Raw genomic sequence first — 19,233 nt, forward strand, 5'->3', positions numbered from 1 at the left:
ATAATCTAAAAGAGATGTGATAAAGTAACTCTACCTGAAATTCATATAATAAAGTAGCATTCCATGACTTAAAAATTGTCAAAATGTCTACACAGTAATTTCATATACATTTTAAGACCTATGCATATAGCTGATTTTTTAGGTATAATATTGCATATAGTCTGTACCTTTCTAGATTCTTTTGTATTTATACCAAAAATAAATAGTGGATTTTTTGTTTGCTTTTGGCAGCTATTCTGCACACAAGTGTCTTTAATAAATAAAATATCCATTTTGATGACCTTTCTTATTAAATATCATCGTCACTTAATATGAGATTATGCCTTATTGAGTTACTAACAGGTGAAGTGGGCATGCTACTGAAAATGTGCCGATGAAATAAAATTTAAGATGTTTTTTCTGGGTGGTCCATAAACCACTAAGAACTTAGATTTTATGCATTTCATTTTTTCGCTGTGAATGTTTTCATCAGTTTGAGTATAAATTTGGGTTTTTACAAAACGTAGTTGGAGCTAAAAATATATTTTTCCTGGGTGTGGCTATAAATAAATTATCAGTGGAATGCTTATTTATAAAGATGATATAAATATTTTAAGCATCTCCTTCTTGACTATAAGAATGTAGTAATCTTTATTTCTAACAAATGGAAAATGAGAGGAAAAAGGAAGAGAATTTGAGAAATACAGGTTTGTATAGTAATTTGATAATAGATATTAAGAGTTTTATCTCTGTTCAGTCTAAAACTAAATTTTTTAAAATTGAACTATACTTAATTTACATGTTTCAGGTGTACAGCAAAGTGATTCAGTTTTATATATGTACATATATATATATTCTTTTTCAGATTCTTTTGCATGATTTTAGAGAAATTTTAAGCTTGCATTAATGTCACATTCTTTGTCCTCTGTAATCTCTTAATCTAAGAACAGTTCCCCATATTATTTTGCATGGTATTTATCACAGTTTGTAGTTGTATACTTACTTGTTAACCTATTATCTTGCTTCATATTTCAACAATCTGTATTTGCTTTATTATTGTATTCTTAGCACTTAGTGCCTGGCACATGGTAGGGACACAAGTTTTTTTTTTTCTTGCATGTATCTCACAAGCAGATTACAGTTTTGTGCATCTCTACCTAGTCTTTCCTGCCAGTAGCAGTGCTTTGATATAAATGTATTAGTATATTAGTCTCTTTTTCTTCCCTTAGAGGTTTTTTGTTAGAAAAGAACTTTGAAGCCACAGGAAATCCATATTTAAAATGTAGTTACCTAAGGACTGCATACTTATTATTTCTGTTGTACAAAATTTGGTATGGGATATTACTTATAAATCCTAGGCTCAATGTATTCTAATTTTGTAATCTTTTAAATATCAAGGCTCAATTTTAGCGTCTTATCAATTGGTGATTTGCCAAATTTATATCATTGGTATTCTGGGTCCATTTCCCAGTACTGGTTACTTGTGTGTCCCCCTGTCTATTAGTGATCATTAACCCCTTACAGGGGCTTCAATAGTGCCACTAGTGGTAAAGAACGCGCCTGCTAATGCAGGAGACATAAGAGATGTGGGTTTGATCGCTGGATTGGGAGGATCACTTGTAGGAGGACATGGCAACCCATTCCAGTTTCTTGCCTGGAAAATCCTGTGGTCAGAGGAACCTGGCAGGGTATAGTCCATAGGGTCACAGAGTCTTAAACGACTGAAGCAACTTAACACACAACCCCTTATGTGTAGAAGTATAATTTGCATTCAAAACTGAGTTCCTCATCTTTCTTATGCCTTTTGCCATGAAATCTCTTCCTCTAGTAGTCTTTGTTTGTCTTTTAGTCATTGGTATCTCTTATCAGTACGTTTGCTCAGGGCATGAAATCCTTGATACTTATTCTTGATTTTGATTTTTTTTCTCATACCATACCCCATCCATCAACAAATTGGTCTGAACTTTCTCATTATGTTATATACAAAACCTTACCAATTCTCTACTTCCTTTGCCAGTATTCTGGCACAAACCATCAGCAACCCTTGCTTATCTATAGAACAGTCATTTAATATTCCTACTCTTCAGCCTGTTATCAATTGAACAGCCAGATTAACCCTTTTAAAGGACGTGCCAGATCACGTCAGTCCTCTACTCCAAACTTTTCATGGACTTCCCATTTTGCCAACAATGAAAACCAGATATTTACAGTGATTTGTGAGCTCTGTACATGTTGTGGTGCTAGATTATCTTTTTGAGCTCACCTCTTACTAATAGCTCTTGCTTGCTTGGCTTCAGTCATACTGGCCAGTTTGCTGTTTTTGAACACAATAGGTACATTTCAGTCATTGCCTTTGGTGTTTCCACTGCTGAGAATACTCTTCAGATGTCTTCATACCTCTTTCCCTCACTTCCTTTAAGTGTTTGCTCATATATCACCTTCACACACACACACACACACACAGAAGTCGCTCAGTTGTGTCCGACTCTTTGTGACCCCATAGATTGTAGCCCACCAGGCTCCTCGGTCCATGGGATTTTCCAGGTATGAATACTGGAGTGGGTTGCCGTTTCCTTCTCCAATCACCTTCACAACTGTATTTAAAATTGAAACTCCTCTCTTCTCACCCCTTTACTACTATCTGTCTTTCATCTCTCTGTCTTATTTTTTTCTCTGTGTTACATATTACCATGTGATAGACTGCATATTTGGTTTTATTTATATGTGTGCCTGTTTTTATCCCCACTGGAACATATGTTCTTGAAGGCAAGATTTTTGTCTGCTTTAATCAATACTATATTCTGACCAATTGCAGCACTATTTAACACATAACAAGTGTTCAGGAAACTTTAGTTGCATGCATGAATACATTTAAGTAGAAAACAATCAAGAAAGAATAAAAAATTGTGAATCTGCCTTTATGTAATTTTATTTTTCTTGACAAAAGTCCTAATGTAACACTATGATAAACTTTACACATTTTAAAATCAACTTCTACCAAGTCTTATAAGAGTGGATATGACATTTTGAGTAAATATGAAAAATCAAATTAATTATCACTAAATACTTCAGAAAAAGATGGCATTAAATGAGATGGTTTTCTTTAAGTAATCATCAGGAATTAGACTTTACTTTTCTATCCATAGTCTTTAATACAGTATACCATGCTGAGTTTAGTTAACTCCGCTAAGAGCTTCTTAGTTATATCTAGCATCTTAGATATAAATTGCCTTTCCAAAATGGCTAGTAAGGTCTACTAGTAGGCTTTTATCACAATAAAAGGCCATAACTTACACAGTGAATTATCAGAAAGTTAGTCTTTTTTCATTGTGAATTATATGTTCTTGTTTTTCTCCAGGACAACATTTTTATCTCAAAAATAAAATTTATATTTTAAAATTTCAGTACTGATTTTTAGAAATATTTGTAAAATGAGTATATCATATGACTGGAGACTAAAAGGTAACCCAGAACAGAATAGAATTATTAGCTCTGAGAGAAGTTATTTGAAATTTTGTTATACATTTTCCCACATTGGCATAATTTTTATATATTCAGGATCCAAGATTGCAATATACAACTTTAGTTATTACTCATCAGGGTACAGTGACTCTGTCCAATACTAACTGACTGCATGAAATTGTGTTTTTCTAGTTGCTTTTGATGTGGGTTTTTTCTCCTGATACCTCTTACTTCTCTGAGAATAGAGAAGCAAATTTTCATGTATCACTTAAGTTCCCTCATGCCTTAAAAAAATCCAAGTATATTCCTTTGCAGATCTTGAATTTCAAATCAAATTGATTTGATCCAGACATATTAAACACACTTAACTTAGCAGTCCTTAAATTTTAATGTTTATAGATTTTGTTTATTAACAATTTATATAGTCTGAAAGAAAAAGGAACCAATTCATTCCATTATTAACATAATAATTATTAGGCTAAAACATAGCTACAGAGGTTTTGCTGGACTGTTTGTTTTCCTATTTGGCAGGACTCAATTCGTTTGAAAAGGGAAGTTGAAAAGTTGGATATGGAGAACTCAGAATCTACTAGCTTATTACATTTGTTATATATTTATTTACCACATTTAGCAAAGAATATTAAAAAAAAAACTGCATTAATACAGAATGCTGCTGGGAAGGATTTCTAAATCTTGATAAATAAGTAGCTGTTAGTTGCCTCATTTCACAAATATGACTCTCACTGTAATTATGTTGGAGTAGAGCAAAATTGGAAAGCAGGAATAAATGTCTCATGTGAATCATCATATGTCTGTCTGTTGCTTAAGATACAAAATATAAAGTTTAGTAAAAGTCCCTTTTTCATGGAATTTATTGATAGTGAGGCTATTCTGTTTTTTCATTTCTTTTTTTTTTTTTTAATAGTTAAGGAGATGGTAGGTTAAAAAAATTCTAAAATCACTGACTAAGAGTTTTAAATAGATTTTTTTGGGGGGGGGGTGGGGGTTACTGTTTTTTTTTTTTGTAGTTAGATTTTCTGAAAGCTGTATTTTGTTAAATCTCAGTTAAATAAACAGTAGATGTCCATTTCTGTTTACATAAAGAACATTGCAAGTAGAAATAAATGTTGGTGATTTTTTAAAGAACACTTCATAAAAATGGACAGTTACGTATCTTATGTTTGGTGAGAACACAGGTGTACTATTCTGAGAAGAATACCATTTCATTAAGAGCTATCACAAACTTAGAATTTTAAATCATTAATTAGGTAATTTGTGTTTTTGTTTAAACATGCTGATGCCCGTTTATTATAATACTTTTTTCTTTGGTGATGATTATAAAGATGACATTGAATACGTAAAACTTTTCCATTAGTCCTCCTCAGAAAATACATGAGTTATCTTATAAATGATTAATTTTTACTCTCCTGGTTCTGTGAGGTTGGATTGGATTATATGAGGCTTTACTACTTTCATAGTGCAAATGATCCTACTGTTCCACAATTTTAAGATTGAATTTATTCAGCTAGTGATTATGTTCTCACAAATTGAAACTCTTTGTTGATTCACTTACATATACTATGATAAATAATATTCACTTCAAGGTACTTGACTGGATTGCCTGTTATATTGGTTTACACTCATAGGAAATTACTTATAATGTACTTGTTACATTTTATACTGTACTTGCTAAATTTTTACCACATTCTGTACATATGGCATTCCGTGATGAAACCTGTTTCAGTAAGTATTTTTCTTTAGCTTGTAATTTTAGAATAACTTACCCCATGTAGATTTAGTATTTTTCTAACAATCACTTTTTAAAAGCTCTGTCAGTACCACTCATTTAAAAAATAATTATAGGAGATTATCATTTGGATCATTTTTTTATCAATGAAGAAATTCAAGAATTTAAAACTCATCCTTTCTTCAAACTCTAGAATTTTGTGTAACATGATCTGCAAATACCACTTAATTGATAATTAACCAATCTTTATTTTTTACTATTTATGTTTAGTTGCTTTTTAATATTAATGGCTATTTACTCTATAATCTAATGGCAATACACAGGGTCATTTGCATCTAATATTTAAGTATCATTAGAATGTTCTCTCTAAAATATTAGCTGCTCTTTTTGAGACTCCATCCTAAAGCAATGTGACATTGAATTTTGCAGATGTGGTTGAAATTTCTTAAATTTCCTTAATGCTCAGATATCTTACCCGTGGGATATAGACATGATAATGATATTTTTATAACACTTTATAACATGCTTTTTCTTTGTCTGTTAGTCTCATTTGATAAAAGCCCATGATTGGCTAACATAGTATAAATATGTACTTTTTATTTTTTTAATCACTAAATAATGGTATATACTGCATACATGCTTTCTAAAATTTAAAGCATTTTCTTTATTTAAGGAAAATATTTTTGAGAGAATTATTAAGCCAACAGCTTATACTATGGCCACTAAACAATCTATAGTTTTTCATTCTTTTAAAGATAAGTTCACCTTAGGTAAAGGTGGATATTAAGAAAATACACTTGAATTTTTTTCATTCTTTTACTTTATTATTCTGTTACTTCCTTTTGCTACTGTACTGGCTAAGAAAATGTACATTTGAATGATTTGATTTAATTTTTGATAATGATAATTCTTAAGCCAGCTGTATAATATATATATATAACATTTAAATAATAGTCTTCATTAAAAAAATATTTTTCTTAGAGTACAGTATTGTGCTTAAACTTGGAATAGAAAATTTAGGATTTATACCATGCATAATTTTTCACTTCCCTTATGTGATTGGTAACTGACTTAGTGTCAGTTTTGTTATTAAAATACATATATATATATATATATATAAGTATCACTACCCTCTGATCTTAAATTAAGAATGAAAAACTATTGTTACTATGAATATATATTTTCATTAACTGTGCTGTCTTCAACTTGCTGCTGAATCAGCCTGCATTGACATTCTTTGCCTTCTGTGTCTTGTCTATCTTTACTTTTTCCATTAGATCCTCCTACTACTACCACCCTTCAGCCTACAATTCAGTGGCATCCCTCAACTGCTGACTTCAAGGATCTAGCAACAGAACCAAAAAAATTGCCCTTCCCATTGTCAACTTTGGCAACAATTAAGGATGACACGATCGGCACGATCATTGCTAGTGTAGTGGGTGGGGCTCTCTTCATAGTACTTGTAAGTGTTTTGGCTGGAATATTCTGCTATAGGAGAAGACGGACGTTTCGTGGAGACTACTTTGCCAAGAACTACATTCCACCATCAGATATGCAAAAAGAATCACAAATAGATGTTCTTCAACAAGATGAGCTTGATTCTTACCCAGACAGTGTAAAAAAAGAAAACAAAAATCCAGTGAACAATCTAATACGGAAAGACTATTTAGAAGAGCCTGAAAAAACGCAATGGAACAATGTAGAAAATCTCAATAGGTTTGAAAGACCAATGGATTATTATGAAGATCTAAAAATGGGAATGAAGTTCGTCAGTGATGAACAGTATGACGAAAATGAAGATGACTTAGTTTCACATGTAGATGGTTCCGTAATTTCCAGGAGGGAGTGGTATGTTTAGCAACCACTAAATATGACTTAATGTACAATGTTTCATTCATACTAGTTGATCATTTTCAGATTGTTCATACTTTTTCTTGGGGGAAGAATAAGCTTTTTCAACTTGATTTTCAAGCTTACTTTTTATATTCTGATTTGACAAATGGAAATGTAAAATCTGGGTTCAATGTATCTGAGCTGCTTTACAATTTTTTTTCAATGCTATACTACTGTCTCAAGATTTAAATTTTAATGCAGAGTACTTTATTGGTCTGAGGCACACAGGTAAGAAGAAATGTCAACATTAAATGTATGACTTTTTGGTACAAAAATTAAAAGAAACAAAAAAAAAGGAAACTACCTTGGCATTGTGTATTAAATGTTTACCTAAGACTATAATCTCAAGTATAATGTTTATTGAACATATACCTCTCAAAATTTATCACCACTAAATGATATTACATCTAAATTGACTATAAAACTAATTCAAGAAATGTTTATATATATTTTTAGTATACAAAAAATTCAGCCTGATGAAACACCTTTTCTTTTCAAACATTGTTTTCTATGTTTCTATACAAATGGAATCTTTACCTCTGCATTTTAATGAGCCTTGCCATAATTACTGTAGAGTGGCTTTTCAAAGGTATTTTGTTGCACTAAAAACTGTGGTAGTAAACTCAGTGAACATGATGTGTGGAAGAGCATAATTAGCTGATCAATATTTTTGTCCAAAATACATTTAAGAGTAATAAAAACATGCCTTTTAAACATAATTATTACAATTTTTTTTCATCTCTGGAAGACAATGCTTATATTGTCATGCGAACGTTGGTACATGAAGTGGTAGTTTTGTTTTAATGCTTTATGTGCTAAATATAATAATAATGAGAAGATGGTACATAGTTTAATAGAGTGTAGAGAGGACATTTCACTATATGGAAAACCATGTAAACAAGCAAACAAGCATTGGAGTACCATTTTTTAAAAAATAAGACATGTTTCAGACAAGAATCTGTTCAAAGAATGTGGTAGACCATCTTGTTTTAGTCATTTATTGATGTTGTTCAAACGGGTAAATATATATAGGAAAAAATAGAATAAACTTGGAAATTTGAGATTTAACAAGAAAAAAAATCTTAGTTATAGAACCAGTCACTAACACTTACTGATGGATGTTGTCAAACCATCCCTTCTTTTCTCCTAAATGTTTGTATGTGTTTCAAGATTTTTGTTTTTCCAATTAAAACTGGAAACACCATGAGGTTTTTTGTTTTGATTTTTACATAATTAAGTTTATTCTTTCCAAAAATCATGCATCTTTTGCAAAAGAAATCTTTCCTAAATCTTCAAATGTGGATCTTCTTTGTGACGTAATTAAATTGCTTCTGCAGTGGGAATCTATACAACCATAATAATGACAACTATTTTGTAGCCATAAAATATGTTTTTCCTGTTGATGATTCATTTGAAAAAAGGCCTGTAGAATTGCCTTTAGGTGTTTTGCCATGGAATTGAAATAGAAGTTTGTAGGAGAACCCTAAATTGACTTATTTTGTTAATAAAGACAAAGTACTTTTTTTTTTTGCCTTCTCAACCTACCCCTTCTCAATCTTCATCAGATCTAAAAAAAAATATTTTTATAAGGCAAAGTTCTAACATGCTCATAGAATTTTGCAAGTAGTGAAGGCTTTAATCTCAATGATTATAACTTAGTTTATTTTAACCAGCAGTATTTTGTGGAAGTTTAAAATCTGTTTTCTTTCTCTCCCTCAAAAGCTTAGTATAACAGTATAAGTATTGGTTAAGGATACAATTACGTAAAATTCTCTGATGTCTTGTTGAAAATATTTGTTCTAAATATAGCTTACCACTGAAAAATATTAAGACTCTTTGATCCAAATCATTGGAAGAAAAACTTTCTTGATAATACTCTATGATTGAAGTGACTTTTAATTTAAATGTTAGCAATGATATGGCCATAAAAAGATGAGTCTAAAGCTTTTTTTCTTTGGAAGATGTAAACTTGTGCCTTTTTTTTAAATCAAAATCTCATCTTTGGAACAGTGATTTGAAGTGCTGTATGAATTTGAGAAGAGTAATCCCATTTAGAATATCATACAAATCTCTATTTGATCTGAAGGAAGTTAGCAGTGTTTCAGGAGCTATATTTTAAAAGTATAAATATCTACTTAGTGATTGTGAATTTCCTTTTAAATTGTGGTCATTGTGTAGTTAGGGCTTTTTGTTTTTTTAGGTTTTGCTGGTTTGTTTTGTTTTTGGCAGTAGAGGGTGACATGGAAAACTGCAAGTGAGTATTTGATATATTCTCTATCCTTAATCCAAAGCATTTAGTAAACTAAAAGACTTCAGAATTTTAAGAATCTGCAACTAATGCTTAAGACTTTCTGAAGCATTGCACTGTTGTTTATTAGAACTTTATGTATGTTTACTGTACATAGAGACTTGTTTGTAAGCATAGTCATATTAATAAACATTTTGTTAAATTAATTTTGAATATCAGTAATGTACACAGCTGACTGATGAGTTGAACTCCTACTCTCTTCTTGGAAAAGATAGCAGAATAGTTTTACTATATTTTGGCCATGTTTATATTTATTACTTTTATGTTTGGGCCGGCCGGTTTTTCATTTTTGTATTCACTTTAGAGTTTTCTTTCACACTGGTTAAAATACTTGTACAGTGGAGATTAATTCAACTTTTTCCCTTTTTTTCCATTTTTATTGAAATGTCTTGAAACTTTAATAGGATAGGGGTTAACTTTAAAAGTGATATTTGAGAAGTACTTTATAGTTGAAAGATTTAGTATTTTACCATGTGCCTGAAAGGTTTCCATTTGATAAGTCTAACATTAAAGAAATCGTTAAGCTTTTTCAGTAGTAGTATTGCTTCTGATAGCCATAAATAAGAAAGTTTTATAATGGTATCCCTGGCTGAATGTTTAGCACAAGAGGCTGTAGGAAGTATAATGTATACATGCAAAAATTGAGAGAAATGTAGCAATATTAGATGTGAAAACATATGATTTGAGTTTGATTTTGCTTTTGGTAAATACTGCTAAAAACAAAAGTATGAACAAGAATTTATTAATGTGTGGAAGTAATCAATGTAAAGTATAAGAAAGAAATGGTACCCATATTGATTTTTTAATTTTAACAGGAATTATTTACAGATTGAATTGTTTTTCTTATTTACTTGTTGATGTACCATCCATAAAAAGCTCCTTTCTCAAATTTCTGGTATGTTGGGATATATTTAATTTTGATTTGTACCAGGGATTTTTTTTTTTTTTTTTATCAAGTTACTTATCCGGTGGTAGCCCCAATAGCTGCGCAACAAATCTTTAAATAAAAGTTTTTTTTTAAAAATTCTTTAGAGGCATATTTCTGTAACAAGCCTATGGTTATGGATTACCTTCTTTGTCCCGAGAGAGAGAGTTTGTGTTTGTGTGTGTGTGTCTCTGTAAACTGCTGCTGCTGCTGCTAAGTCACTTCAGTCGTGTCTGACTCTGTGCGACCCCAGAGACGGCAGCCCACCAGGCTCCCCCATCCCTGGGATTCTCCAGGCAAGAACACTGGAGTGGGTTGCCATTTCCTTTTCCAGTGCATGAAAGTGAAAAGTGAAAGTGAAGTCGCTCAGTCGTGTCTGACTCCTAGCGACCCCATGGACTGCAGCCCACCAGGCTCCTCCGTCCATGGGATTTTCCAGACAAGAGTACTGCAGTGGGGTGCCATTGCCTTCTCCCTCTGTAACCTAGTTCCCTTTAATTAATGATGTTTTGTGGAATTAGAAATGAATTAATTTCTCTTTCCAAACAAAACCATACCAGGTTAAGGATACAGTTAAATAAAATTTGAGGAACCATTTGGGTATGTTAACCATTATAAAATTTACTTCTAATTAATCATAGAATTCCTATCTCATATATATATATAATCAGTAACATTCCCCACAGTCATAAATTGTCTTATCTCTTTAGCCCTAGCAGTTAAAATGTTTTTTAAGTGTTTTGCTGTGACTTTGACATCAGTTTTTTATATATTAACTTTCAGTTTGGAATTAACAAATTCCATAAGATATTTTTTAAGTTGACATTTAGTGTTTTTACCTTATAGCTTATGAGCTGCTTCAAGTAGGAATAACATTGATTCTTATTCTCCTTGTTCCTTATTTCTGACCTTTAAAATTATAATACCCTGGCAAGCCAGTGATTTAGACTCTGCTTCTACTTCAGAGGGCTTGAGTTCAGTCCATGGTCAGAGAACTAAGATCACACATGCCCTCACATGCTGCATGGTGTAGACAAAAAAAAAAAAAAAAATTAAAAACTAAATTAAAAACTTGAAAGCCTAAAATACTTAAACCAAAATAAAATTATGATACACTTTTCCTCTAAACTTTAAACTATTTTAGAGCAAGCAGCACAGTTTTTTTTTCCCCAAAATAACATACAATTTGACTGAATTAAGTTTGATTTCATTCTTATTATACCAATAAAAATTCATGCACAAAAGAATCATTGAATAGTGTACAAAATATACCAACTTTTCTGTTTTTAGATTGTTTCTATTAATGCATTTGTTTTCTTCTGTTATATTCCAGTAAGCACTGTTTTTTAAAAAACGTGTTATCTACTTTGAATTGAGTAGTGATAGATTTCCATCAAGAGCTTAAAACCAAGATTGCTTACAAAAGCTTTTGCTGTATACCTATGCTTGGGATCATTTCTTTTTTTGAACCTTGATAATAGTTTTATCATGTTCACTTCAATTTCTAAAGATAAAACGATTCAGTTTTCTGATGTTTTATTTCACTTGCCTTGGGTTGGCCACAAAGTTCATTTATATTTTTCCGTAAGATGTTGCAGAAAAAACGAGAATGAACTTTTTGGCCAACCAAATAGCTTTTATTCCAGCTGGGCACTGTGGATGAAACCTAGTGAAAGTTTAGTAAAGTATAAGTTATTCTCAAAACTTGAGACTAATTCAAGACCTCATTCCCTTTCATGCATAATATTTCTGTATAAACATGATATCCTAATTTTCATAGTCTCAGTTATGAGAAATATCTCAAGAAAAACCTAGTCTTGAAGGGACAGTTTGATCTAAAAGTTAGAGGTAACAAAACCTGGAGGCTTTGACTTTTTAAAAAAATTATTTAAAAATATGCAAAAGTAAGACAGAATAATGAAAGGAATGTTCATGTACCTGCTTCAGTTATTGTCCATTCATGGTCAGTCTTGTTTCATTTAAACTCCGGTCTACATAATCCCTCCTGCCATTATTATTAGTTCATCTGTAAGTATGTCAGTCTGTAACTTGAAAGATAAGGAACATTTAGAAAGAGTAATCACAGATTCATTACTCTGCCAAAATGAATCATTCCTAATATCAAGTATCCAGCTACTGTTCAAATTTCTAATCATCTCTCTTTACAGTTTTAGCTAGTAACCAAATATGATCCACACATTGGTTGGTTGAAATGTCTTTTAATCTGTGTGTTCTTTATGCGCTGTTTCCCACTCCCACACTTCTCCCATGCAAGATTTTGGGAAGAAACAGCTTCATTTGTCTTGCAGTTTTCCAGTTTGTATTGTGCCAGTTGCTTGCTCCTTTTGCTTGCATCTCTTGACAGATCTAGAGCCTTGATAAGATTAATGCTTAATTTTGGGGAGCAAGGTTACTTCTTAAGTGGTGGTGTTTCTCCATCAGCCACATAGTACCTGGTTTTCTTGCAATATTAGCAGCAATTTGATGCTCAAAGCCTAAACTTATTGACAGGGAACCTATATAACATCTAGATCTATTAATTCTGTTTTTTACCATACCATGTACTTTGATGTCTTAGTGACTATATTCATGCTGCTCCCTTGACCTGAAATTCCATTTCCTCCCTTTGCTGTACTGGGAAATCAGTCTGTATTCAAGGTCCAGTTCAAATTACAGCTCAATGAAACTTTTCCCTTCATGAGTTAATAACTGCTCTTCATAATTCTTTTTTATCAACTTATATCTCCTCTACTGTAATACCACATTATTCTAGTTATTATCTGTCTTCTCTAGGTCAGTGGTCTTCAATGGAACTTGACTGTACCTATCAGTTAAGAATTCGTATGTACTCCTCATATGTAGAGTTTATAAATTATATGTGTGCTACCATAGAAGTTTGCTATATGCATTATAAAATATTCAAAAGTGAAAATTTTTAAATTTGATAAAGTAACATTTTTAAGATTATTTTCACTAAAAGAGGAATCTTTGAGTAAATAATATAATCGTACCTCATTTTAAAAAGTTAACTTTTTCCTCACTAAAACATTTTTGAGAAAAGCCATATGATTGAATGTGCTTCATTTGTTTTTTTGTCTTGGTTTTACACTTTTTGATTCAGTGATTAAAAGTTGTAAGTCCATGTTGAGTATATTGACACTGGTTTTTATATATGAAAGCTCAGTTACCTCTCAGAAACAAGTAGATTCAATGAAAGATGTACATTTTTAGGGACCTTAACAGTTTTCATCCCAACTACTGTTTTTAGCACTAGTCTTCATGTTCATGGTGTTTGGTTTTTCAGTGTCAATGCTAATCACCCTCATATTAGCTATTTCAGCCTAGTATGGGTTTAGTGTGAGGTTTGTTAAAAGAGGAGTGAATATAAATTTATATTTTATTTGGTTTCTAATTATTTTATCTGAGGGGGACTTGATTTGTCACATCTAATTAGGTTGCCATGGTTTTATTTCATAATGTAACATGCAGTTTAGGTATTAGGAGTAAGATATTTGCATTGCCATTTTGGAGGATTTTGTTTTATTATTTGTTCCTATGTTACTGGTGTTCATTCTGTCAATTCTTTGCAGGAATGACATTTACCAAGAATAAATGCTTACTAGTATTTAACATGGGTTAGCACTGATACCCTCACTTGGTTTATGAGTCAGATGTTCACTTGTCACATAGAGCACCTGTGTCATGCCTCCTTTACATTTTTTATTTTTCATTAAATCTAGATAAATTTTTAGTTCAGCTGAGCTCCCATATGTCATAATATATCTGTCACAAGATGCAGACTATGATGAGGAGGACAACCAAGTGAAGATGTAATTGTCTGCTTTAATTCGGGAGTGTCCAACTCCACACTCCCCATAGGATATCTTGGGTGCCCTGTGTGGCAGGGTGCCACCTGATGCATGGACCTACTAGGGCTACCAGTGCCAATCCATATTAGTACAATGCTAATTTTTATTAAATGCCTTCTCCCTCTCTTATTTTTAGATAAGTGATCATTTCTTTCTATACTTTATTGGAAAATAAATAATTTTATGGATTCTCCAACACTGTTTTGAGGATTTTGTTTGCTATTGCAAGGAGAGGGGCTGTAAATGTTACCTTTGCATTGCTAGCACTTAGAACAAGACATGACACACCTTAGGTTACTATTGGTAATTTGTTGGATGAAAATCTAAGGAGACCCTCCTGATCCAAATAGAGGACCTTCATTAAAAAGTAGTGAGATAAATATATGGATGGATGTAGAGGCTTAGATGTCATATTGATAAGTGTTAAAAGGACTTTTTATGAAAAGTGAGAGTGGGGCATATTTATGGGGAAAATTGGTAATACAGTGACATGTAGTGTGGGAATATTTATATATTTTAACCCAAATAAAAGTTAGGAAGATAAATTTGTGTAGTATATTAAGCTGTGAATTAGTTGATGGATTATATTAGTTTTGGTAAAGGAAATGAAGAAAAAGGGATGAAACTTAATGTTTCAGTTAATTGTTAAGATTTGGTGTTTTAATATAAGTATAATAAGGGACTATAAATTTCTATACTCAATTTAAAGTGGTTTTAGCAAATTGCCAGAAACACATATTTTAGTCTATAGAATAGTATTTAACTTTTCAAAACTATAAAAGTGCCTCAGTTTCAGATGTGAGCACATGTTTGAATAGCTTTTATGTAGTTTTATTCACTTAGAGTGATAACATGGACTTTAGTTCAATTTAATACCTGTAATATTTATGTATATTTTTCAAAAAATAATGAAAGTTATTTGTAACTGATTTTTGATAGTTTTCTCCATAAGACACCAAAATATATGGTGTCTCTATATTTCTATGGATAGGGTACTTCGGTTGTACTGAGGAATGCTATTTTTCTGTTTTTGGAGGTGGTTTCCAATGTATATGGATTCATAAGCTGCCATGATAACAGGAATATGTTCTTTTGGGAGACATGCATCAGTCCTTTAATGCTAAATATTTGAATGTTTGTCTTTTTGTTTTCTGCTGCTTATAAACGTAAAATTAGATTTAGTAGAGCATCTCCTTATGGTAAGGTAATGTTGCTTCATGTCAATCACTCAGTAAACTAGCTTGATGTTTAAAAATGCCAAATTTTTATACATTTGCTTGCTTAATTTTTTTTTTCTTCTGGTTTTGTTGGAATATAGAGACTATGTAGATTATGTGGGTAGGGATACGGGGAGGCAGTGTTGGGGCTAAATTCTCAAATTTTGTCAAAAATCTTTGACTTGAATGCAAGAAACTTTAGCTTTTTATTTACATTTCATACTAGTGTTCATCACCCGTTAATACCTTTAAAATCTTAATGCTCTTAAATGTATTATTTCTTTTCTTAATTAAATTTTGAAGAATTGAAAAATCAAAAAGAAAACATGAAATTATGGCATGTATGTACTTGACATAATTAGTTTACCTGTGTGGAGTAGGATATCCAGTTGGTAAATGGATTCATACCTAAAATCTTAATTTGGACTAATTACATTCAAAAAGTAACCTGAGTGTTTGAAAAATAATTTCAGAAATATTACTCTAAATATGATATAACTTTGTCATTATCATCAACATAAGAACACTCAAATTTAAATTCTCCATACACAGCGTCACTTTACTCCTTAGGAAAAGAAAAACTTCTCTTAAAGGGAAACTTTCGACTAGTGTGGAATAGGTAGCATACTTGACACACGGAGATTTTTTAAAAATTTTGCCTCTGACAAGGTGTATGATGTTGGTCAAATAACTTTTGCATTGTAACCTTAAAAGGTTTCAATTGGCCTATTGTTAAAACCTGAATACGAAACTAATTTATATGGTGGGAAAAAGTGATAGTATAGATGAGAAGATTAGCCCTATATCATCCCAAGTCTCTTCTACATTTATAAAAGCAGAGTGTATTTGGCTTGGTTTTCAATTTTTTTTCTCATGTAGCACATATTCAAATGGAGTTAGTACTGGTTAGAGATACATGCAACAATGAATGATGAACCAGGTATGTATTAGCAAATGAGGGTAACCTTTTGAATGATGAAGCAGGTTATATTGTTTACAATAATTGTGTATTTTTAGATTCTATTCAGTATTGGAGTTATTGTTGAAATTGGTTACTTGGCACTCACAGGTATGAGATTTTTAGTCTAGAATAAAACTAATAAAATGACACATTAACAAACCCAAGATGTTAGTTTGCTAGGAAATTGGTAAAGAAGTGAAACATTCTTTTTAGCAATCTAAAACACCGCATGACTCACATTTGAATAAAAACAGTTGAAAAATACTCCTAAATACAGTATATTTGGAAATTCTATGATGGTAAGTAGATGAAATATTTCAAAACTGATAGTGCTTTGATTCTATTTAAATTTGTCATGTCTGGAGTCCAGTAGTAACTATTTAAGGATGTATGTGAGCATCAGTTTAATTGAAGACAAAAGAGCTCTTTATTTCCAAATAGGGGACCCAAAAGAAGAGATTATATTAGATATTGCAAAAACCATTCTTTCCCCAAAAGGGCGTACGTAGGGTAGGGTAGAGGTTTGTAACATGTCCTAACCTAGCTTTATTTCCTGTTCATTGACTGAATGACCTTGGGCAGAACATTTAACTTTAGAACAAAAGTATCTTCATTTATAGAATGTTACCTTAACTATCTTATTGGTTAGATAAATTGAGTATATTGAAGGTTTTTTGTAACTGATGGGTCATTCCTCAAAATTTAGTTATTGGGTGTAATATGGCTGAAATTGTCAAAATAATACCTATACATAAGGATTGATGGTTTTGTAATATCCATAATACTTACATTTGAAAATAACTTTAGTAAGTTCTTTTACTTGGGAATTCATAAAATAGGGTGGGCTTTTTAAAAAAAAAATTGTGTGAAATGCTAACTAAAATACGTTTTTAAAATCCTTTCTTATAAAATTTTTATGATACAGGCTGGAAATGAGAAATTGATATTCAGAAATTATATAGTGTGTAGCCAGGAGATAGGGAAGAATTTACATAATTTTATAGTAGAGACACTATCTTAAAGTGTACTATATTAAATTGTGTTAATTAAGGGAAGTTATCTGCAACACGTACTGTTTTAGTCACATTTCTGTTTTAAAAACTTAAATTTGGCAAAACTAATACAATTATGTAAAGTTTAAAAATAAAATAAAATTTAAAAAAAAATCTTAAATTTTGCAATGTCAGTTTTTGACTGTTTATTACTAGAGAGCTAGGGTATTTTCTCTTTTTTAGTGTTATTTTTCCCTTTCTTGAAGATTTTTGGTTTCTTCAATAGGATTTCTTTTAATATAATAAAAGCTGAATATGGTGTTGGCTAACTCCATTAAAGCATACTGAATAGTTTTCGTTTATCATCTTTTAGAATAAGAAATTAGTTTTCATCTTTTCTTCTCAAGACATTCTTTCCCCATAGACTGTAGATTCAGTCATTCATACGTGACAAGGGATATTCTTTTCATAATTTTAAAAAAGTAAACTTGGGAGTACTAAGGTTACGTCTTGCAAAGAATGTGTGAGCATTAAAAAGTAACATCAAGTTTGGGGTCTTCTTACCTTGTGGCTAGATAACATTCTTGCACATTGTAGAAATCAGAGGACAGGAATACGAGAATTCTTTGTAAAATTGCTTGAAAAACCTAATTTTTGTTACTTTTCAGATGTTCCATTTAAGCAGACCTCTTCTATAGCCGTAGCTGGAGCTGTAATTGGAGCTGTCCTTGCCCTCTTCATCATTGCTATCTTTGTGACTGTGCTGTTGACTCCTCGAAAAAAGAGACCATCCTACCTTGACAAAGTGTAGGTAGCTTTTTTGCTGGTGTTTAAGTCAGTCTTTATCATTACAGCTACTCATATGAAAAGTGTCTGAGGGATAGAAATAAAGATACTATTGGGTATCTGTAAGATGGCTAGTTTTATCAGAAAGTCTCAAACTACATCTTGGTAAATAAACAGTTGCAAGTTGCATATTTGGCTTTTAGAGACAAATACAGTCTTTTTTTTTTCCTACAGTATATTATACATCTTTCCAAATGGTAGCATAATGACCCTTTATGTTGTCCTGCCTTCTGAATAAAGATGCAAGTCTTCAATGAAGTAGTTGAAAGACAGATAAAAAGTCTTAGAAGTTTACTTATTTAGATTGTATATGCCTGTCTTATGTATAGCTATAACTTAACTTGCAGCTGCCAAGTCATTAAATGCATTGAGTTTTAAAGTTTTTATCTTCAAGAAATTTGATTTTGGTGAATTACAAAATGTGCATCTTTTTTATTTAAAGAGAAAGGAATGTTTTGGACCTAATCATTAGATAGAATTATAAAAAAGAAATTACATTTTGTTGTATAGTCAAAAGACTGATGTCCCAGTTCACTTAATTCCATCAGCAGCTTTTGTTACTTCACCTGTGAAATGTAAATAATACTTTTCCTGCTTACTTCACATGGCTTTAATAAGAGTAGAATAAGATGATGTTGTTTATGAACTGTGAAGTTCTATACAAATGGCATTATTTCTTGTGCGGTTATTAATGGTTTTATATGAAGATATAAGGCTAGCTCTCAAAGAATGTATTCTGTCTTCATAAATGCTTTGTGTATGTCTTTGCCTCTCTGGAACAGAGCACAAATCTTTTTGGGTTAAAAGCACCTGGGTGACCTGCTTACCTCACACAGCTGTGATAAGAGTAGAATAAGATGATGTTGTTTATGAACTGTGAAGTTCTATACAAATGGCATTATTTCTTGTGTGGTTATTAGTGTTTTTATATGAAGATATAAGGCTATCTCTCAAAGAGAGTACTTCTTCTGTCTTCATAAATGCTTTCTGTATGTCTTTGCCTCTCTAATCTGGCACAGTTAGAGCATGAATCT

At 31.6% G+C, this 19,233-nt stretch overlaps 1 protein-coding gene across 2 annotated transcripts in view; it reads left to right on the forward strand.

Annotated features, from left to right (window-relative positions):
* The window catches only part of NECTIN3 (nectin cell adhesion molecule 3), a 148,754-nt gene that overhangs the window by 63,857 nt on the left and 65,664 nt on the right, over positions 1-19,233 (forward strand). The window contains exon 6 of one of the 2 annotated variants that reach the window (XM_006073960.4): positions 18,022-18,160. In XM_006073960.4, coding sequence (XP_006074022.1) covers positions 18,022-18,160 — 139 coding nt within the window. Of the gene's footprint in view, positions 1-6,465; positions 8,286-18,021; positions 18,161-19,233 lie in introns of those variants that run through there. The other variant, XM_044941671.1, reaches the window with a different exon arrangement.

The sequence above is a fragment of the Bubalus bubalis genome, chromosome 1, assembly GCF_019923935.1.
Source record: "Bubalus bubalis isolate 160015118507 breed Murrah chromosome 1, NDDB_SH_1, whole genome shotgun sequence".
In the NCBI taxonomy this organism is placed as follows: Eukaryota; Metazoa; Chordata; class Mammalia; order Artiodactyla; family Bovidae; genus Bubalus; species Bubalus bubalis.